At 38.4% G+C, this 23,626-nt stretch overlaps 1 protein-coding gene across 2 annotated transcripts in view; it reads left to right on the forward strand.

Moving 5' to 3' along the window:
• The window catches only part of tgfbi (transforming growth factor, beta-induced), a 68,436-nt gene that overhangs the window by 12,294 nt on the left and 32,516 nt on the right, over positions 1 to 23,626 (forward strand). Inside the window, exons 3-6 of one of the 2 annotated variants that reach the window (XM_069897772.1) lie at positions 19,878 to 19,942; positions 20,612 to 20,769; positions 23,143 to 23,307; positions 23,446 to 23,592. In XM_069897772.1, the coding sequence (XP_069753873.1) occupies positions 19,878 to 19,942; positions 20,612 to 20,769; positions 23,143 to 23,307; positions 23,446 to 23,592 (535 nt within the window). The remainder of the gene's footprint in view (positions 1 to 19,877; positions 19,943 to 20,611; positions 20,770 to 23,142; positions 23,308 to 23,445; positions 23,593 to 23,626) is intronic. The other variant, XM_069897773.1, reaches the window with a different exon arrangement.

Below are 23,626 nucleotides of genomic sequence, written 5' to 3' on the forward strand. Positions count from 1 at the left end.
AAAGAAGAGGTACAAGGACTGCCTAAAGAAATCTCTTGGTGCCTGCCACATTGACCACCGCCAGTGGGCTGATATCGCCTCAAACCGCGCATCTTGGCGCCTCACAGTTCGGCGGGCAGCAACCTCCTTTGAAGAAGACCGCAGAGCCCACCTCACTGACAAAAGACAAAGGAGGAAAAACCCAACACCCAACCCCCAACCCACCAATTTTCCCTTGCAACCGCTGCAACCGTGTCTGCCTGTCCCGCATCGGACTTGTCAGCCACAAACGAGCCTGCAGCTGACGTGGACATTACCCCTCCATTAATCTTCGTCCACGAAGCCAAGCCAAAGAAATCTGTGCTTCTAATAACCATACATTATTTAAATTAACCAATGGTGATGTGTACAATAATGGTTGGCCAGGTCCAACCTTGATTGACAGGTGATGTGACTTCTGAATAAGTTTCAGGGAGAACACATGACTACCCACAATACACACATTCCAGACAGGCAGGAAGGCCATGTTTCCTCCACACACAAATCTGGGCCTATTTAAGCATAAGTTACATCATATGGATTCTTTGTTTTGTTGTTGCAATCAATAGGTTTCCCTACCCATTATGGTATTATAATGTCTAATCCAGTACTGTAATACTTCTAAAGAATAACTAGTTGATAAAAGGGAGATACAATAATATCTTGCAGAGTTCTCATCCAAAACTTTGAGTAATAATTTTCTCCCATTGATGCTACTCAACCCACTGAGTTCCTGCAGCAGATTGTACTTTGATCTCGATTCCAGCATCAGCTGTCTCCCGAGTCTCCAGCCTAATAATAATATGCAATTTTTAACTTTGATCCTTCAACCTTTTAATAATATTAATAATGCATCTGCAAAACATCACAAAATAGAATAAAATATATATTTCTTAAACAAAAAGTAAGACTGAGGAAACATTAAGTTGAGATGGAAAGTCTATGCAGGCCACAAGAATGAACTCTTGTTACCGGGAATTGGATACACCAAAAAGGCAAGATTTCGTAAATCCTGCAAAGTGAGACAGTAATTGGCACAGAGAACCCAATGATAGCAACAACAGCTGCATGATCATTGAGTCAGAATATTCTTATTTAGAAAGTATTGTTCTTCTCTGGTAATTTGAAACATTTTACATATGGTTCTCAGAACACGACTACTCCTGAGTTCATTGCTGTGGACAAATTTATGAAATTCCCTCCCAGTTTTACAAAGCCAAATAGCTAGATGTGAATAGAGCTAATGTTATTTTGTCAGATACTTAAAAATAAAAATTCATTGAAGATGTGTAAAGCTGTTTTATCAATCAATGTATTTTTTTCAGCAACTCTTGTTAAGGGTACTATTTTTATTTTATATTTACATTTTGGTACAAAAGGGACTGAGTTGTGGTGAGAAAACCGGGGGGTGGGGGGGGGGCGGGAGTGAATGAGTAGAAGAGCCCACTTACTCATATGTGTTAGTTACTAAACTTGGCAAAATTTGCATTTTGGTGACAACTGCACCTATAATGGATCCAGGCTTCTCATATATATATTTAGGGACAGAGATATATATTTTAACTTTAATGGTACAGTGCAGTAGAAGGTCCTTCCATCACATCGAACCCTTGCAGACTACTTACACCCATTTAACCTACCAACACTGTGAGTCTTTGGAGGTGGGTGGAGACCGAAGCACTCAGAGGAAACCCAAGCGGACACTGGGAGAACATACAATTCCTTGCAGATAACATCGAATTCGAATCAGAGTTGCTGACGCTGTCATGGTGTTGCTCTAACTGCTACGTGAACTGTGCTGCCATTAGATTGGAGTGATCTCTTTGCAGTCATATCCAGACCGTTTTTCAAACATAACTAAAAGTAGTTTGTGTACATTTGCCATGGAAAAGAATATTTTTCAGAGGGCAATTTGCCAGCACTGTTTTGCATCATTAAGAGAAATTTTCCTCATTATTTAGGAGCAAGCAATAGAAAAGAAGAAACATAAGTGGACAAGAGTCTTTGAATATGCTCCACTGTTTAATTCAATTTCAGTTGAATCTCTGCCTCAATGGCATGTTCTCACACTCTCGCCATAAATCTTGATGCCTTTTATGTTAAGAAATTGATTAACTTCTTAAATATTTTCAGCAATTTAGCTTTCGCAATAAAGAGAAGCAATGTGTAAAGTATCATTATTAGGATTGTGTAAGGACTAGTCAATTGAATTAGGATTGCGAGGTACAAATGAAACATACATTATGTTCCGGGATTGGATACGAAGGGCAGCAATACTAAACCTTTGCTTGTTGATAGGAACTTCCAAGATGTGATCCTGCATTGATATAAAAATGGCAAAATTAATCAAAATCAAGATGTTATGTGTTTAGGGGAGAACTTTGAAGCTGTGATGTTTCCAAGTGCCTGCTGCCCTTTTCCTCACTGATATGGAAGGTGATGTCAATGAAGCTTCTCCTAATTATTGCAAAGTATCTTGAAGATGATACACAAGTTTGGTGATGGAAACAATGCTTGTGATAAGCTTAGGGCACAAAGGACTTTAATATCAACAACCTCCAGTAAATGAGTGAGAAAAATAAAGATGGCTACACTCCATGATAAGTACATTACTGTGGGAGTCAAAATGGTGATATGTTTCATTTACTCGATGCTTGGATCAATTGAAAGGTTATTATGATAATACAATAGGGACTGAACAGGACTTTCAGAAATAAGTTCATTTGTCTTTCTTTAAATTTGGAATTCCTTCTGAAGACTGGAATGCTGTATGTTTTTTTATTAAGATTGAGTTGAATGTTATTGATTTAGTCTTTTGTCGTGCAACAATGTTATGGATAGTCAGGTCACAGTGACTTCATTAGCTATTTTAGATTGAGTCATAGATTGAATACATAAATGGATGGAATTTTTACCACTGCAAGTGGTATTGCAGGAGGGAAGAAATTAATTTTGCTCTCATCTATAATTGCTAAGATATATGAGCTGAGAAAAACATTTTTAGCTTTACAATATGAGTTTGACAGCCAGCATCAGGTTGATACAGATTTAAGGCAGATTGCCAAACACTGAAAGCATGCTCCATGTTTGGAAAGGATAATGCATGGTGACATAATTTGTGGAATCTTCAATGGAAGCTGCTCAATGAGAAAAGTACTGATTACGCAAGCTTTTGATATTGCCCACCTACAATATCAATAGCATTACACATGTATAATATCAAGAGTCTCATTAGCTGTTGAAATATTGTGTATAACAAGCTGGCCAATGTACTTTTCTCCCAGACCTTTGGTTTTTACAGGTGGAGGTGTTGCAGGTGGAGATGTGTTATCCCCCGTCAGAGGTAATACAGGTGGTAGTAGTGTTTCTGCTTACTGGCACAACCGGTTCATTCCTCATCCTCTAAGCGAACAACTTTAAGATGGTCAATGCTAACAGACTCCCTCTTGCCTTGTATATTGAGAATGAAACACTTGGGAGACACACGTATCACCTTATAGAGTCCAGTGTCTGGAGGTGTTGATGTACTGGGCCATGTTTGATGAATACATATGAACACAAACTGAGCTCAGCTGGTACATGCGATACAACATTTTGTGTATATATCTGGGCAGGAGTGATATTTGTCATGTACTGCCGTAGTCAATGAATATAATTGTCTGTGTCTAGTATCGATGAACAGGTAGTCCTTGACTTCCAATCTACGCAAGTTACGATCACCCACACATACAGCTAAATTTTTTTTTTAATTATGCGTCTGCGGATACGTAACATAGCGCTATACTGTGTAGGGCCATGTGCACAGTCGCCATTCTCTAGGCACGCTAGAAACATGGCAAGCAAGAGGAAAAACATATCCCTTGCTGACAGAGCTGCTAAGAGACTGAGGAAAACCATAACTTTGGAGGTAAAAATGAAAGCCATTAACTAACATGACCAAGATAGAAAGGTCAATGATTGCACACAGTCTACAGTTGTCACATTCCACTGTGTTGACAATTTTAAAGGATTCAGAGAGAATACATGATGCAGTCAGAGGATCTATAAGTTTGAAGAGTACAATTTTAACTGAGCAATGGCGAGGGCCCATTCATGAGATGGAGAAGTTATTAATGGTGTGGTTGGAAGACCTGATTCAGAAACACATGACACTGAATTTAAGGTCTATTCAGATGAAGACTAGAAGTCTCCGAGGCATTGTGAGAGCAAGCGGGAGAGGATTACATTGGGAGCTTCACCGCAAGTAATGGGTGGTTTAGTATATTTAAAAGAAGGCACAGCTTGCATAATATACAAGCCTCAGGCGAAGCAGCAAGTGCCGATGAAGGAGCCACCAAAAAGTTAATTGAAAGGCCGGATGAGTTGATCCGTGAAGGTGGTTATCAACCAGAGCACATTTTCAATGTGGATGAAACGAGACTTTTTTGGAAGAGGATGCTGGAACAAATGTACATCCATAAAGAAGCTTGCACAATGCCAGGATTTAAAGCATTTAAGGACTGAGTGACCTTGTTACTAGGAGGTAATGTTGCTGGTTTTAAGCTGAAGCCTTTCCTCTGAGGACCCATATGCATTTAAAAACATTAACAAGCGCACCATGCCTGTCCACTCCAGGTCCAAACCTAAAGCCTGGATGACTAGGGCCTTGTTTGAAGACTAGTTTGCTAACTGTTTCATTCCAAAGGTTTGGCAGTGTTGTTTAGAAAATAGTCTTAATTTCAAGATTCTCTTAATCTTAGATAATGCACTTGCACATCTCCCTCATTTATCGGACATTAATCCCAATGTTAACGTGATATTTCTGCCACCAAACACAACTTCAATCATTCAGCCTACGGATCAAGGGGCGATTGCGACTTTTAAAGCTCATTACCTTTGCTCAGCATTTGCACAGGCCATTGCAGCAACCAGCAATGATCAATCATTGTTACATGGTTTTTGGAATAGTTACAGCATTCATAATTGCATCCAGAATATCACACCAGCACATGAGAATGTTACAGGAATATTATACATGAATAGAATTTGGAAAAAAATGTCTCAAATGCTACGTTCACACAAGCGTGAATGAGGAGGATGTGCTTGACGAGATTAAAGAGAACATTGTGACACTCAATGGATCTTGATTTGGTAGTCGAAATTGAAGATGTGAGAGAATTATTAGATCTTGAATCAAAGGAATTGACCAACGAGGATTTAATCGAGTTTGAAGAACACATTGCGGAGGAGGAAAAGAGGATGAGGTACCAAAGAAGAGGGGGATACACTGTTAAGGGGCTATCCAATGTGTTTTTACCAATGAATAAGGCCCTTGCTGAGTTTGAAGCCGTGGTCAGAATGAAAGATATTGCCAAGAATGATTGCCAAATTCAGGACATTTTAAGTTCTTATCATCAAATTTACGATAAAAAAAAAGAAACAAATGATGCAAACAAATTTAGACATGTTCTTCAGATGTCTTTCAGCAACTTCTTGCCCATCAAACCATGAAGAAGACTGTGAGGAGCCACAGCCAAGTACTAGTACAAATGCAGTGATGGGATCAAATTCAGATGAAGAGACTTCTGATTAAAGTTGAAATGTTGATAACCTTTATTAAAACCACTGTACAATACGGTACAGTACATATTTACTACAGTATTGCAGTGAACAGGAATTCACTGACTGTGTGTAGTTCAGATGGCTGGCTCCTCCCTTGGCTCCACCCTCACCTACCCCAGTATAAACCTTAGCTTTCCCACTTCACCTCAGATTCACCTGAGGACTATTGTATCTACCGGCCATTGATTGTAAGCTATTAAAAGCGTGTTTGTGCTTCTCTCAAGTCTGAGTGCAATCAGTCTCATTACAAGTATTAAAAGTACTGAATAAAGTATATGTTGAGATACTTTATTATTTACTTGAAGTTCATATGTTTTGCATCTTTATTAAAGGTTCTGCAATGTACATATGTTGAGAAAAATTGCCTCAGGACCTGTTTTGGACATGTGCGGTGGAGTAAACCTGACCTACGACAAATACTAGTTCAGACTGATCCTCCGGACCCAATTACAGTCGCAAGTTGAGGGCTACCTGTATGTCGATCAGCTGTTACCATCTGTCCAGATAGTCCCATATAGTAGTTCAGCTGGTGTGCAGCTTATGTCTTCTTTTACTGTTGTACGGATCCCCGGTAGTATGATTGGCAAGAATACATACCACTGGTTTGGGTTCTGCTGGGCTTTCAATGCTGCTTTAAGTTGATTAAGTTCATTTGATGCTGCCATTAGCTGCAAGATGATAGCCTCTTGTGTGGGTGTGTGTACTAGATTGGTCAGTTCATGAAAATGTTGAGATTCAAACTGTCTGTCGTGATCGTAGATGGTGTGCCATAACATGTTACCCAGAAGTAGACAAAAAACTCTGGCTACTGTCTCAGCCATCATATCATGAATAGGTGTAGCATCAGCCCACCAGCTAAAATGGTGAGAATATAACTGTACCCATTCGACAGAGGGAGAGAACCTATCAGATCGATATGTATGTGTCGAAATCTGGCATCTGGGCTAGCGTTTGTGTCAAGGAGAGCTCTGGTATGATGGTGAACTTTGGCTTTCTGACAGATGATACAGCTCCTAGCTCACTGCTTAACATCCTTATTCATGTAAGGCCATTCAAAGCGACATGTTATCAGTTTTTGTGTAGACCTAATTCCAGGATGTGACATACCATGGGGAGCATTAAAAACAGATCGCCGATGTTTCTTGGGAACATAGGGTCATTCATGTCCAGATATGTCCATTACTTGCTGGCAAGGGTACATGCTTGAATGAAAGTGAGGTTGATTGTTGAACTATAATCTTCATCCGTCTGGTCACAGGCAAGTTGCTGAAAATCATTGATAGAGGAGGTAGGCAATGCATCTACATGCAGGCATGACAGTGCACCTGCTACTGTGTTTTTCTTCCCTTTGACATGTTGAATATTGGAGGGGAACTGCGATATGTAATCCCAGTGATGGACTTCACATGGGGAGTACCTGTCTTTCTGGGAATAAAGAGCGTATGTCAAAGGCCCGTGATCAGTGTAGATGGTGAAGATGCAGCCCTCGAGTAGATGGTGAGGCAAGGTAAACGGCCAGTAGTTCATGACCAAATGTGCTATACTTGGTCTCAGCAGGTTGGAGTCGCTTGAAGAAAAAGGCAAGTGGTTGCCAGGCACTATCTATGAGCTGTTGAATGGCTCCACCTACTCCGACATCTGATGCATCGACAATGTGACCTTAAGGAACATCGTGTTGAGGATGAACCAGAGTAGTCGCTTCAGCCAGGTCGCTCTTAGCACAAGGGAAGTCTGAAAACTTCACCTCGTTGAGTGAGATGGACTGATTTTTCTTCATCCTGTTCTTTAGCAAGTCCATGAGTGGTTGGAGTACATCAGCACAGTAGTGGGGGGGTGGGGGGTGGGGGGGGAAAGAAACATCCGTAAAAATTGATCAGACCAAGAAACTCCTTCAGCCTCGTGAGTGACGAAGGAATGGAAAAATCACAGATGACCATAAACCTTGTCGTCCTGAGGATGGATCCCGTGTTCATCAACTATATGGCCAAAAAAGGTGAGTAACGGCACTTGGCTGGGTTAACAACTATGTTGTACTTGCATAAATGCTCGAAAAGTAGCCGGAGATGAACCTTGTGTTCATCATCTGTAGAACTGGCTGCTAGCAGGTCATCTTTGTAAACATGAACAAAAGGAAAACCACATTGTCCGTCAGCCTCTGAAATGTCTGTGTCGTGTTTTGTAAACCAAACGACATATGTACACACTCAAAAGTTCAAAAGGAGTCATGATGGCTGACTTGTGTATGTCAGCAGGTTCCACTGGGACTTGATGGTATACCTGAATCAAATGGATCTTGGAGAAAATGCAACAACCATTAAAAGATGATGAAAAATCCTGGAGTTGCAGGATGGGGTCACTGTAAGGGCATTCAGGGCACAGTGGTCTCCACATAGGCACCAATCTCCTGGTATCTTCTTGGGAACCATGTGAAAGGGAGACAACCAGCTTTTTTTTCCATGGTGTTTATAAATTGTATGCTTTAGTGCTACCAACTTTCCCACTCTTTTTAGAAATTGTCCACTATTGCTATTTATTACTATTTATTCCCCCTCCCCTTTCTCCTGCTGTAATTTTCCCATGGCAAAGTTTATACCTTCATTTAAATTTTCCTTCATGTTCCTGCATTCATGCACAAATGGGTCATTTCAATCCCACCATGCAATTGTCCATTCTACAGTTGCTTGATTGCAATGCTGACATCTGCAGGCGTTGGGCATTATACTAGGGGTTGAGGCTGTCAATCCCTGGCATGAGATGATGTCATCTGACACCTGCATTGAGACAATTTTCCTTTCACACTAGACACTATAAAGGCCGATTAGCCATTAATTCCTGGGGCCACTTCCGAGCAACAATGGTCCCAGCACCGATCCCTGAGGCACACCATTAGTCACAGGCCTCCAGTCTGAGAAGCAATCATCCACTACTCCTCTCTGGCTTCTCCCATCCAGCCATTGTCAATTCAATTTCACGACTTCACCATCAATATCTAGTGTCCGAACCTTCCTGACTAAACTCCCATGTGGGATCTTGTCAAAAGTCTTATTAAAGTCCATGTAGACAATATCTACAGCCTTTCCTTCATTTTACTTATTGTAAGATTTTCCATTGCAGACTCCCATAACTTCAACCACCTCTTTCTCCAGTTTCACTAGCGATGGACGAGTCTGCATGAAACATACATATACGACACACGGACCTAGCTGTACGTAGGCCTCAAAAGTGTAATATTCAAAAACACATCAATTGCAGTTTGAAAATAGTTCCCAGTCTGGATCTTTAGGCCAGTAAAATCTTTGGCCAAGGCTAACACTTTACGTGCCAATTCTTTTCTTCTGCCTCCTTCTTGAAAGACTGCTATTCCATCTTCAGCAGCCGCCTTCCATCAAATATTTTTTCTTGTGTGAGTTTTGGCTGTGTCAGTAGCGGGTGAGATTATATCAGAGCCAATTCTGCCATTGCTGGGTCTGTGCATTTGTTGGCTTCACTGCCAGAGATTGGACTGATTATTATGATGAAGGACCCTGAAGCTAACTGTTACATCATCTGCTAACCAATCACAAACCAGATAAAGATCCTAAGGCTTTCCTGATGCATAGGAATAAGTGGTTCAGCAGATATTTTTGAGCTGTTTCCTCCAGCAGAGCTCCTTACTTACTTTCCAATTTTCTATCAACTATAACTTTTCTGTTTCCTTAACTGTGGTTTTATAACGGATTGTTAAAATAAGAAATGGGATTATGTTACACCAGGAAGTAATTTTGTTTGCATTTCTCACACTCTTGGATATTCCAATTCTTTCAGGGGCTTTTTAACATTACATGCAATGTAATAAATATGGGACCCAGATCTATTTATTTGGTGCCTTTCACAGCTTCCACAGTAGAATGTGGTAGGACGAAGCAACAAGCTGAAGGATTCTACTCCCTTTAATTGCCCAGTAACTCAATTCCATAATGTTTTTTTCCAGTATCATGGTATTCCAAATCAATTGCTCCAGTCTCCTCTACCCAGTCAGATGCAGTAATATAAAAGTGGGAAAGTTACATATCTGTCAGATAGATAATTGGTGAGGCCTGATGTGGAGCACTGCATCCAATATATTGGTCTCCTTATTTAAGGAAGGATGTAGATATTTTGGAAGAAGTAGGAAGAGTGTTTAATAGAGTGATAGCTGACATGACTGGGCTATCTTGAGGCCAGGACAGCATCTGCTGGAGTTTAGAATCATTTATAGAGAAACAGCCTGACCTCGGCTGATGCTGAATCCTGATCCCACTGAGGTTATGAAAGAGTTGTTGACACCCCACAGCAACACAAATTTAGTGTACCTTTTTATGTGCTCAATAAATTTGCAGCAATATATCGAGAGTGGATTGGTGTCATTCTGAGGTTTTTTTTTTAAGTTTCTCTGACTACTACCAAATACCAGTGGAGCAGAGAAGACTAATTAAGATTCAATACATCTATTTTTTTTCAAAATTATGAAGCTTATTTTGAATGAGGAAATAGAATAGGGACATTTATTTTGGTAAGGATTACTGGTGAGAGATTAATTTATATCGAGTGAGGAGAATGCTTTGGAGGATTTTTTTACTGAGTTGTTAGACTCATGGGCTATTTGACAATGAGCTGACCAGCCCATTTATGTGGCATAAAAGTCTGCAGTTATATGGTACATAGTGCTCTGAGCTCCTGCACTTTCTTGGCAAATGGAAATAGTTTTTTTAACTTGCATGTTTCATGAATGTGAATGTAATTTGCTTCAGCAGGAACTTGGATTGAAATACATTGTAAAATCTTAGACATATTTTGGAGATCAGGATATGGTCCTGCTAAATTAATCATAACATATGAATAAATCAAATAATGTTTTACTGAAATACAAGTAGTATTTCTGGCAGAAAAGAAATAGGACAGGAACAAAACCACAGTTTTGTTTATAGACTTTTTTTTAACATGAAATAGCACAAAACTTGAACCTGTTTTAGATTATATAAATAATGTAGTTAAATAATGATGTTGTCAGCCGAATTATTCACCAAATTAATCAGATCTGCTCAATCTTTATTAGACAAGCTAAAAAGGAAGAGATCCCTCCTTGAAAAGGATAGCTTCGAGCATATTCCCAGAGGAGACACAAACGTTACAACAGCTTGTGGAAATAATGAGCATTCATCAAGAGTGCAGGAAGTTCCTTGGGGCCAAATTTCCTGTAAATGAAAAAATAAATAATTAAGTTTTCATTGCAAGAATATCCCTTTCCCTTATTTTACCAAAAGAAGATTTGCTGTAAATATTCTCAGATAGAGTTTCTGCTATGGGAGCAATTGAGGATTCTAATCATTGTGCACCTAAAATTATGCCAATTTTAGAAACTTATACTTACCCTTGAGTGCCCTCCATAATGTTTGGGATAAAGAGATTTTTTTTTTCCTTTATTGGCCCCTGTGCTCCACAGTTTTAATTTATAATCAAACAATTCACAATGTGATTAAAGTACACATTCCAGATTTTATTCAAGATTATTTGTATACATTTTGGTTTGACCATGTAGAAATTACAAAACTTTTTTTATACATTGTCCCCTTATTTCAGGGCACAATAATGTTTGGGACATTTGGCTTCACAGGTGTTTGTGAGTACTCATGTATGCTTAATTGCTTCATTGATACAGATATAAGAGAGCTAGGCTTGCTTCTAAGCTTTTGATCATCTTTGGAGTCTGCCATTTCCATTTTTCAACAGGAGGACCAGAATTGGGCCAAGGAAAGTCAAAGAAGCCATTATGAGGCTGAAAAGCAAGAATAAAACAGTAAAAGACATCGCCCAAACCAAAATCAACTGTTTGGAACATCATTAAGAAGAAAGAGTATACTGGTGTGTCTGTGTTAATGACTACTCTCCACAGAAGACTTCATGAATGGAAATACAGAGGCTACATTGCAAGATGCAAACGACTAGTTAGCCGCAGAAACAGAATGGTCAGATTATATTTTGCCAAGAAGTATTTAAAAGAGCCTGCAGAATTCTGGAAAAAAAGTCTTGTGGACCGATGAGACCAAGATTAGCCTGTATCAGAGTGATGGCAAGAGCAAAGTGTGGAGGCATAAAGGAACTTCCCAAGATCCAAAGCATACTACCTCATCTGTGAAACATGGTGTTGGGGGTGTTAAGGTCTGGGCATCTATGGCTGGCATGTAACTGCTGATGGCTGTATCAAAATGAATTTGTATAGAAATATCTGCTCAAGTTTGAGCAAATGCCTCCAAACTCATTGGATGGTACTTTATACTACAGCAAGACAATGGTCCCAACATATTGCTAAAGCAACAAAAGAGTTTTTCAAAGCTAAATTCTGGAAAATTCTTGAATGGTGAAGTCAGTCACTCAATCTAATTTCAATTCAGCATGCCTTCCATATGCTGAAGAGAAAACTTAACGGGACAAGCCCCTGAACCAAGCAGGAACTTGTGATGGCAGCAGTAGAGGCCTGGCAGAGCATCACCAGACAAGATATTCTGTGATGTCTATGAATCACAGGCTTCTAGCACTCATTGCATGCAAAGGATATTGTTGTGGTCGCGTACTTAACTGCATCGGGAGTGGTGCTGGTTGTCGCTGATGACATATCGGAGAAGGCGCACAAGAGGAGTAGTGTGCATGTGCGGGTTAGTTCAGAAGGGTGCATATGTTATGATGGATCTTGGTTGCAGGAGGAGGAGAGTGAAACTGTCAAGATCACCCGTGTGGTGGGTAGCCAATGAAAAGTTCAGAGGGGTCTGGCTGGGTGGTGTTTGGTGGGATGAAGAATGTGTCTGAAGGGAATAAAGAGAGTCAACTCCATTTTGTGCTGGAAAAAAAACTGAGAGAATGTATTCTTTAATTGTGTGTAAACTGGGTAAATTACTGCGCTACAATATGCAACAAACATAACTACTTTAATAAACATAATATTGCTACGACCCAAATATTATGGAGGGCATTGTATGTCCAGCCCATGAACATTTGCTCCAACTCCTTTGCATATTACTAAGATACAGAATTTTGCCTCAGGCAGCAAATTAAATAGAAATTTAAAGAAAATTAATTTGAAAAACTATATATAAATAATAACAGAGAAAAACTTCACATGCTGAACATCTGAGACTAAAGCAAAACAAATGTTCTGAAAACACTCAGGTCATCTGTAGAAAGAAGAACTAAGTTAACTGAACTGAAAAAGAGAAAACTAGAGTTCTCTGAATACTCACTTTTCATCCCACTAACTCTGCATCTAACATCTTTCCACTATTATGTATTCCAACTCCAATATAGTCCCATCACCAGTCACCTCTTCCCTTTCCCCCTCTCTCTTTGCTCTACAGTGGGAAAAATGTGACTCCTTCGTATGCTGTGGAATACCTTCACATCCTCCCTCACCATCATTCAACGACCTAAATAGCCCTTCCAACTGAGGCAGAGATTTAACTGTACCTCTTCTAACCTGGTATATTGCATTTAGTGCTTGGATCGTGTCCTGTTGACAGAGAAGAAACCGAATGTAGACTCGTCTATGGTTTTTCAGAACATGGCTTTCTGACCACAACAGCCATCTTGTCATTCTGGTTGTCCTTTTAATGACCCTTCTCATTTCCCATGACAATCTCTCTTTCCTCAGCTCTCTCTATTGCTAGAACAGCCAAATGAAAATTGAAGAACAAGTTCTCATAGTCAGCTTGAATTTTCCACTTTTATCTATTTCCCCCTCTCCCCCCCACACACACCCACCCCAACAGACACCCCCATCCCCACACACACCCACCCCAACAGATGCACCCACCCCAACATGCACACACATCCCAACAGACGCACCCACCCCAACACACACACCCACCCCCACCCCAACACACACATCCACCCCACACGCACCCACCCCCCACCCCCCCCCACACACACACACACACACACACACACACACACACACACACACACACACACATATCATTCCCCCTTTGTTTACCTTTTCCATTCCTCCATTACCTAATTCCATCTGCCCCTCATCACCTCTCCATCCGGTTCTACTTATCACCAACCGGTCTTTATCCCTCAACCCCCTCAGAATGCAATACACTGTCAATTTTTTCTCTCCTTTCTCAGTCCTGATGTAATATTTCTTTTTAAAATACTTTTATTGCATTTAACATATAAGCATAAATATAGAATTGTCAATTACATAATAATTCATTTGTATACAAGGAAGCACACACAAAAAAAATCAATGGAAAAAAAAAGTAGATAAAACTACATCAATAATTGTTTGTAATTGAAATGATCTGTGGAACCATGTTAAACCCATTTGTTGAAATAACATATAAAATAAAGGAAAAACCTAAAAACTAAAACTAAATTTAATCTATCCCCTCCCTCTAATCAAGGTTACCTTATAAATTAATTTAAAAAAAATCAATAATGTGGAAACAACTGGTGATCCTGGAGAACAGGTAATGAACCAGCGGAACATTCAATAATTGTTAACATTCAATAATTGTTAATTCTTCCAATTATAAATAAAAATTAAGAATGGGGCCCACAATTTCATAAATTGAAACTTTTTATCTTTAATAATATATCTAATTTTCTCTAAACTTAAATAGGACATTACATCACATAACCACTCTGCATGAGAAGAGGATGAATCATCTTTACATTTCAATAAAATTGCTTGTCTGGCTCTCAACATGGTGAAGGCTAAAACTGTTTCCTGAAATGCCAATATAAGTTTATTAAATCACAAGAAAAAGCAAACAAAGCAATTAACGGGCAAACTTTCAAATTATTCTTAATAATCATTGATAAAGTTTGGAAAGTATCTTTCCAGAATCTCTCTAAATTTGGGGACTCCCCAAACAAATGGATCAGACAAGTTTCAAAATTTTTACATTTCTCACATAGTGATCAGTATCTGCATAAAAATTAGATAACTTAAGTTTGGACTTATGAGTTCCATGGACCACCTCAAATTGTAATAGCAGTGTCTTGCACAAAATGAGGATGCAATATCTCAACGTGAAAAATCAACCTGCATGTTTTGCCTCCACACTTGTTGCCTGACCCACTGGTTCTTGTAGAGTTCTGTTTTTCTTAACAAGGATTTTGCCAGGATTAGAATATTGTAGTTGAGAGGAAAAATGAACATATTGGTGTTACTTTCTTTGAAACGCTGTAAATTGAAGGGAAATTTCATTGAGGTGAACAAAATTATGATGATTCAAATAAGTAGGAAAGAGTAAGATGCAGAGAGTTAAAGACCAGAAGGCACAGATTAACTGAAAGATTTAATGGGAGAGTGATGATATTCCATTTTGCATCCAGTGGAGTCTGTGATTCACTGCCTGAATGGAGATAGAAACAGAAAGCTCACCTCGGGCACATCCCATTATTCTTTAAATAAGAAGAGCTGTGACCAGAAGTGGTGTACACCCAGTCTGGGTGATTCCTTTATTATTCTGGCACCATGAGTTGAATTGGCTTCAATAAAATTGTATCACAAAGTGTACATAAACATTGCAATCTACAGGAATAACAAGTAATGTAGTTATAACACTAGAAAATCATGTATTGTACTTAAACTTAATACATAATAAGGCTGGCAATCAAATTTCAGTGATGATTCAATAACTCCATCAATTTACACTGTTCATAAATCACAAAATAAAGATAGTGATAATGAATATTGCAACATTTTCATTATAAACACTTCTGGCATATTTTCTGATATGGCTTCATCAGTGATTTATTTGAAAAAAATAATTAAAATTTATTGTGAACTGCACCATTTTGTTTTGGACAAGCTATACACAGAATTGCTTTCATCTTGTAAATTTTGTATATGCATACACTTTCAATTGGTTTTAAAAGACATACATATGCAAAATATCCATAAGATAGTCATAGAAAGTAATATTCAAGGTAGAAGCATTGAGTGAGAGCTCTGAAACATTTTGTCCAATCCCCATCAATTTGAAAAACCGGCAGTAAAATGTTTAGTCATTGTAAAGTGTTAACTGTGTAAAATGTGGAGAGCGAACTTAGTGTTAAAATCTGTTCACTGCCAACATAAAGTGCTTTCTGATGAACTGCCACCATATACTTACAGTATATTAGGTTAACCATCTGAGACTCTCATATTCACAAAACAATATTTAGCCATAAATTTGTATGCGTGAATACTTGCCCTGCATGTGTATTGTTTGTGTGTGTGTGATTTCTGGCTATGTGTCTGAGTGTTTTGCAACGAAGAGCGGAGAACGCTGTTTCACTGTTTCATACTTGTGTATTCAGACGATAATAAACTTGACTTGAAATGTTACCAGTATTGTTTGCCCTACCAACATGACGTTCTTTCTTAAGAACTTAAGATTCTTAGACTTAAGAATGTTGCAAATTTCACTTGCACAAGTTCCAAAACAATGGCAGATGGGTCCCCAAGCCTGTTCACAGTTCTGTATTGGACCTGCTTGGGTTAGCTCAGGAAATTCAGATTGACTTTCCCAGGCCAGCTGTACTCTTCCTCAGCCCACAGATTTTGAAGCATTATATCACAATTCTGCTAGCATTCTTTCAGCTCCTGAAATTTGTTGGGAAGGAGTTGATTCACAATGATAGGAATGAATTGGATGAAAAAATCATCTCGGGGGTGGAAGAACCTGCACATAGAAGGAGGTTCCTTCTATAAAATACACGACATGGTGAAGTGTCTGTAAGTATGAATGGCCTCAATGAATGCCTGCATTTTTGAAAGCTTTACAGTGTGGACTGTTCCTCACTTCCGCAATATAGCAGTGAGCTGCAAAAAGACATATGCGACACATCTCAGCAGAGGCTTGTCTGTTGGTAAGGTTTCTGAGAGTGAGTGATTTGACTTGATTTTGAAAGATATGATTGTTTGATCCTTGTGGTTATTCTGTGACCACAAAGCAACATACCAAAAAATCCAGAGATCTTTCTTCTAAGTAATATAAGAAGTAAAGAACTTGGACTTGATTTGGATGGAGCACAAAAAAGATTTATTATGATAGCCTTAGCTGTAGCAAAAAAATGTATTATGTCAACCTGGAAATTAGAAGATAGCCTGAGAATACAGCAATGGTACATAGAAATGAATAAATGTATTCCATTGGAAAATATAACATATAATTTAAGAAATAACATCACAGTATTCGAACAAATTTGGGAACTGTACATGGAACACAATAGAGAAGTCCTACCGCGGACCTCCACCGCCTAAAATGACAGAAGGAGAAGAAGATGAAATGAATTGACCCAGTGTGTAAAAGTAGATGACACAAATTTCTTGTTTATTTTCATTGTGTGATGACATTGTTTAATGGGTTTAATGTATCATATAGGTTGAATGTTGAGTGAGTGGGGAGGGGAGGTGTGAGGGAGGGAGGGAAGGGTGGGGGAAAAATGACACTGTGTATATTCAAGAGGGAAATGTCTGTGTGTATTTTGGTCAGTATGGTTCATAGGGTGAAAAATAAAAAAAATTGAAAAAAAGGACAGACTAGCACAAATTAAAGCAATGTCGTCAGGGTCAAAGTCTAAGTCACCCTCACTCGGGAGGCCATGAACTGCAGTAGTACTAACTGTTTTGTGCTGTGACCCTTCAAGGAGATGTGGGGTAAAGTGGAGGCTGATGGCGCAACCTTTTTGTTTTAACCTTCTGTTGATTTTTATTCCTTTCTAATTTGATCAAATGAGGATCATTCAATTTTACAGGATTTCTTTTCACCACTTCATTTTGAAAGGGAACCTAGGAGGGAGAAGCCGGTGAACAGAATCTCAATTTAGGTCAATGTAATTTTGAGGTTTGATTTTCAGAGAGGTGGCCGTCTGTCTAAAACTGCAGGAAATAAGTGTCAGGCCCTTTAAATAGCACCCTGAGCCTTCAGCTGGTCATCATTAAAATCAATATGGCCTAGGGACACAATGCTGATGTTGCAGAACTACTGATAACTTGCAGCAGGAAATATTCAAACCAGGAAGCCCATATCTTAATTTCAACTAGAGTTAAGTTCACTCACTCTGGGTGTAAAGCAGTTTTTAGCTGTTTCATGCTGTTGATTTTCTAGGTTGTTCAGACAAGTTTCTTGAGCTACGTCTCCTGCCCGGTGTATGTGTGCTTTTTGGTTGACGGAATCCAGACCCACTTGCAGTAGGGTCCATTATCAGATGACTGTGCTGTTGTCTGCTTTATGCCACCTCTCTGCCTTTTTTTCTTCTCCTAAGATTACACTTCATTCTCAACTAATGGTGTTTACATTTTAATCACCTAACACAAATAGTTAGATTAATCATTCCCCAACTAATTTCCTTTGCATCTTTTGAAAGTTAAACCTGTCTTAATGAGAGATAACTAAACCTCAGCTATCTGGTAAGCCCTAATTACTACTGAATATCTCAGTGGCTCAAAAAACAGAGATTCTGTGCTGACTTTAACTCATTGAAAAAGTTCCATGGTTTTTAATATAATCATTGTTTTTCTGTTTCAAGAGAAAACTTCTTTATGAAATTGCAGTTTCTAACTTAATCTCATACTCATGCACCAAACTATATCTTGCTCTTTTAGGAGGATTAGTTAAAATGTTGTTCTTACTGTTTCCTCATTGACTGCTTTTTTGATTGACTGCCTTTTTGAAGACATCGCTATTGCCGAATATGTGAAAACCTCTAGAGCTGACACAAGAATCTAAGGATTCGGGAAATCTACTCTGTAAAGATGGCCAGATTTTTGGTTAACTTTTTTCTCTCAAAGACAGCTATGAGAGTTGCACTTCAACCATCATTCCAAAACCTGGCCCATTAATTCTTTTCTTGACTTAGATACTGATTGAGCATTCTTATTTTTAGTAGTGTAAAATGAGATTGAATAGTTGACCATTGTATTAATAGAACTCTATTTTGAAATATTTACAGAGAAATATAACCAAATTTTAACATTTTATACAAAAGTCTGAGAATGCAATAATCTTTTGTTGAGATGACATAATGAGAATTCAAAATGTATTTAATCTTAGTGTGGTAAACCACTGAGATGTATAATGATCTGGTCAAGCATACCTATTAGGCGATTGTACCTGTGGCCCCTCCCCACAAGCTCCTGTATAAAGGTGACAGTTCCACAGCCCCCTGCAATTCAGCGAAGGACAGCCGAACAGTAAAGATATGCTATGTTCTCAAATGAATTAAAGCCTATTGGTTTCTCCACAATAGTCTCCTGAGTGATTGATGGAGCATCAATTTAATTCATTTGAAGTTTTCTACAATGGAGCAGATCCTCAAACCAGAAAAAGTGGAAATCAACTCTCAATTGCCTGAGGCATCAACCAACTTCGAACTTTGGCTGCACTGTTTTGAAGCATTCCTGCAGGCCTCCACTACCATTGTGCGATCAGAGACCGACAAACTGCAAGTACTGCACTCCTGGATCCCAGTGAATGACTGAACTTATGACTTTAAAATTGTAAGCTTGTAACTTTGTAAGTTCCACTTCACCCTGTGGGACTCTTTAAAAACAAGGGGTGAATGTGGTAAACCACTGTAATGTATAATTTCTGGTCAAGAATACCTATTGGTCGGTTGTACCTGTGGCCAATCCCCACAGACTGCTGTATAAAGGTGACAGTTCCACAGCCCCACTGCAACTCAGTGCAGGACAGCCAAACAACAAGGATATGGTATGTTCTCGTGAATTAAAGCTTATTGGTTTCTCCACAATAGTCTCCTGAGTGATTGATGGAGCATTACTTCGTTCATAATGACATTGTATCTTCATTATCTGTGTTCTAGTTGCATGTCCTCCATTTGTCCTGGAATCTCCTGTTATCTCCTACATCCCAAGATATGCTGGCTGAGTTGGCTGCAATAAATTAGGGTATTGATGTGTATATGAAAGAGAATAGGGTACTGAGAAATAATGGGGAATGGGGTTTTTTGAGAGCTATCATACTCAATGGTCGGAGTAACCTCTTTCTATGTGCCAAGAAAACAAAAATAAGTATGTTTCTATATCTTGTAGTCAATATATTTCCATGAAACCAAGAGTAAAAGATTAAGAGAAAAATGTTCTGCTTACAAAACATTCTAAATTATAGAATTTATTCATTATCAGATATTGGTTGTCATTTTAACTTTTATCAGATTTTACTGTATTTAACCAGAGGCAAACAAAGCCAATTTTGTTATTAGAAACCCATAATTGATTTGGTTTACAGGATCATAAGCTATGAATGCTGTCCAGGATACTCCAAGGTGTATGGTGAGAAGGGCTGCCCTGTTGGTAAGATATTATCAATACATAATTATTGGGTCATGGATTTTCATGGGTTGATCCCATTCATTGTCAAACTAATTGAAATGTTTGCTGGGACAGACACAGAGCAACTGTGCTGGGCAAAACTCTGGATGACATCTTGTCCATTTTAAACCTATCAATTGGGCTCAACCTGGTTTAATTCTGCCCTACAATTTCAGTACTGTGGAAAGGCAGAAATCTGGCACAATAACTTGGCCTTAATTGAATAAAATTTAGAAAGTGGGAACTGTTTTTCTCTGTAGGGTTCTTGGACATTAGAATCTGTAAACTCAATCTCAAAAATCTTTGATGCAGTGAAGTCCTAATTTAACCTCTACACATTGTTTGATTAAGTTTCCATTTATGGTATAAACTAATATCGAGATGCATTAATTGACAAATATTGTTTGTCCAATTGAGTGAACTTTGTCATGATTGAAAAATTGGTTTATATTTTACTGTGTAGAGGAGCAGCATATGTCCAAATGATATGCATATTCTTCTGAAACATTTAGAGTTTAGATGAGTCCTAATGTAATTATTGTTACATATTTTATAACTCTCCTGTCAACTTATTTTTCTCAAGTTATTTCATGTAGCATAAATTGTAATTATTAACATTCTAATGCTGTTTGTTCTTCTCTACTTTTGCAGCATTACCAATTACAAATATTTACAATACACTGGGAAATGTTGGATCCAGTACCACTCAGCTGTACTCTGAACGTGCCAACCTCAGAACACAGATTGAAGGGCCTGGCACTTTCACAATGTTTGCTCCTAGTAATGAAGCATGGTCTAGTTTGTCTGCTGTAAGTATTCAATGTGTATTTTCATTTTACTTTAAAGTGAGGAATAGAAAGAATTGCCTTGCACAATTTCAGAAGTCCAAACCATCTCACTGTCAATATGATCACTTATTTAATGAGCAAGGAACCATGGGGAAAATCATTATTGACGTTGGTTAGAGTTCATTATTTAACATCTAAAGACCAGCTCTTGAAATTTAGAAATCACTTCTTCCAGTAAGTAGAGAGAATGAAGTATGGTTCCTTTCATGGAGCCATGCTTTCCCAAACAGCTTACAGTCAATGAAGTTTTCTTGAAGTGCCATTGTAATAGTGCAAATGTAGCAACTTCCACACAACAGCGTCTCAGAAATGTTTCAACATCTGATCTAATAGATGGCACCATCTGGTGATTCAGTTCTCAGATCTGGTCTGCTCCAAAATCTCTGGAGTAGGACTTGTACTCAAATACCTCTGATCTGAGTTGTACCACTAAGCCAGGACTGACACATTACTCATAAATTAAAGCACATCATATAAATTAAAGATGGTAAAAGAAAGAGATCAATTGAAACGTTTGGGAGTATCATAAAATGTGAGTCAATGCTTCATACTTGGTCTGCTAATTTACTTTCTTAATTCGTCTCTCGTCCAAGCAGTGCTCTAGTACTATATTTTCAGACATTATTCAAGAGATTTTGTACATGGATACAGTCAGTGATTTCACTATAGTTCTGATCAATTCAGTCCAGATGCAGTTGTGCCATTAAAAAGTCGCATGTGCCAATATATCATCTTATAAGTCATTATTAACATGGAAATCGAGTTAGAACCAATAGAAGACTGCAGCACAGAAACAGACCCCTTTAGGCTTTCTGGTCTGTGCCAAATTATTTTTCCTGTCTAGACCTATTGACCTGCATCTGGAACATATCCCTCCCATCTATGTATCTATCCAAATTTTCCAAAAATTTAGCCTTTATTTACCAATTCAGCTGGAAGCTCATTCCACTCTCTGTATGGAAAAAGTTCCCCCAATGTTCCCTTTAAACTTTTCACCTTTTACCCTTAACTCATCTAATTTTTATCTCACCTAATCTCAGTGGGGAAACGTTTACTTGCATTTATTCTCTTTATTTGGGTGGCATAGGCTTGTGGGCTGGAAGGGCCTGTTCTTGTGCTGTATATCCAAAATTAAAATGAATCATTTTGGATACCTCTATCAAATCTCCCCTCATTCTTCTACGTTCCAGCAAATAAACTCCTAACCTGTTTATCCTTTCCCAGTAACTCAGTTCTTCAAGTTGTGGCAACATCCTTGTAAATTCCTGCATTCTTATTGATATTCTTGTGCAGTTAGGTGTCCAAAACTGAGCACAAATACTCCAAATTTGGACTCATCAATGCCTTATGGTATTTCACCATACCATCTCAAATCCTATACTCAATGCTTTGATTTATGAACGCCAATATGCCAAAAGCTCTCTGTATGTCCCTATCTACCTATGAAGCTACTTTCAGGGAATTAAGTATCTGTGTTCCCATATCCCTCTGTTCTACCACACTCCTCAGTGCCTTACTGTTTACAGTGTATGTCTTACATTGGTTTGTCCTTCCAAAATGCAACACCTTACATTTGTCTGCATTAAATTTCATATGCCATTTTGCAGTTCATTTTTCCAACTGGTCAATATGATAAATTTTGTAATGCAAGCTTTGGAAGCCTTCTTCACTGTCCACTACACCTCCAATCTTTATGTCATACACAAACTTGCTGATCCAATTTACAACATTATCATCCAGATTGCTGATATAGATGATAAACAACAGTGGGCCCAGTACTGATCCTTCCAGCACACTGCTAGTCACAGACTTCCTGTCAGAGAGGCAATAATTCACTACCACTCTCTGGCTTCTCCTGTCAAGCCAATGTCAAATCCAAGTTAAGTAAGAGTCTCATAGCTCTTGGGTATCTGGAGTACTCTGCAGTACATGTTGAATTAATTTTATGTTCTCACATAAGGTATTGCTTTCCAGCAGAATCTAGAAAATAAATACTATTTATTGCAGGATACTTTTTGGTACCATATACCTCACAAAAAAAAAATCTGGACTACTCTTAAATTTTAGCTGAGACAGTGAGTATTTCCTCACATACCACTCATGACTACATTCAGAGACAAGGGCCAGTAGACAGTCATTATAAATAATTATTATTTACATTATAATCAAGAATATGAGGCCAAATTAAATGTATTTACCAAATAAATTAAAACATTTCTTGGTTTGTGTGCTTTACGTACACATTGGAGATATTTAAGACAGGAAACACTTCACATTTCATGATTAAAGAATGTTTACAATTTGATCTATTTTTCTTTTTACTTCAATTTGTAGGAAATTATTGATGCCCTCGTAAGCAACGTGAACATTGAATTGTTGAATGCCTTACACTACCACATGGTTGATAGGCGTATTCTCACAGATGAACTGAAGCATGGAGTGACGTTCCCATCAATGTACCAGGATTTAAATATATTTGTACACCACTATTCCAATGGCGTAAGAATGATTTATCCTTTGCCCCTATTTTGAAAATGTATTGTCTTGCACCTTCTTGTTGATGACGTCCTTTCAGTCTCTTCACCCTTTACTTTTTTAAGGACCTGCTCAGATATTAAATGTTTATGTTCAATACAGATTGTCACCATCAACTGTGCACGAGTAATGAAGGCTGATCAGCTTGCAACTAATGGAGTGGTGCATCTCATTGACAGAGTACTCATGGCTGTTACAAATTCGATTCAGGATACTCTTGAAATTGATGATAACTTTCAGCAGCTGAGGGTAAATTGAATAATAGTAAAATAGCCGATTAAGG

Source organism: Narcine bancroftii, chromosome 9, assembly GCF_036971445.1.
Source record: "Narcine bancroftii isolate sNarBan1 chromosome 9, sNarBan1.hap1, whole genome shotgun sequence".
NCBI classification, from domain to species: domain Eukaryota; kingdom Metazoa; phylum Chordata; class Chondrichthyes; order Torpediniformes; family Narcinidae; genus Narcine; species Narcine bancroftii.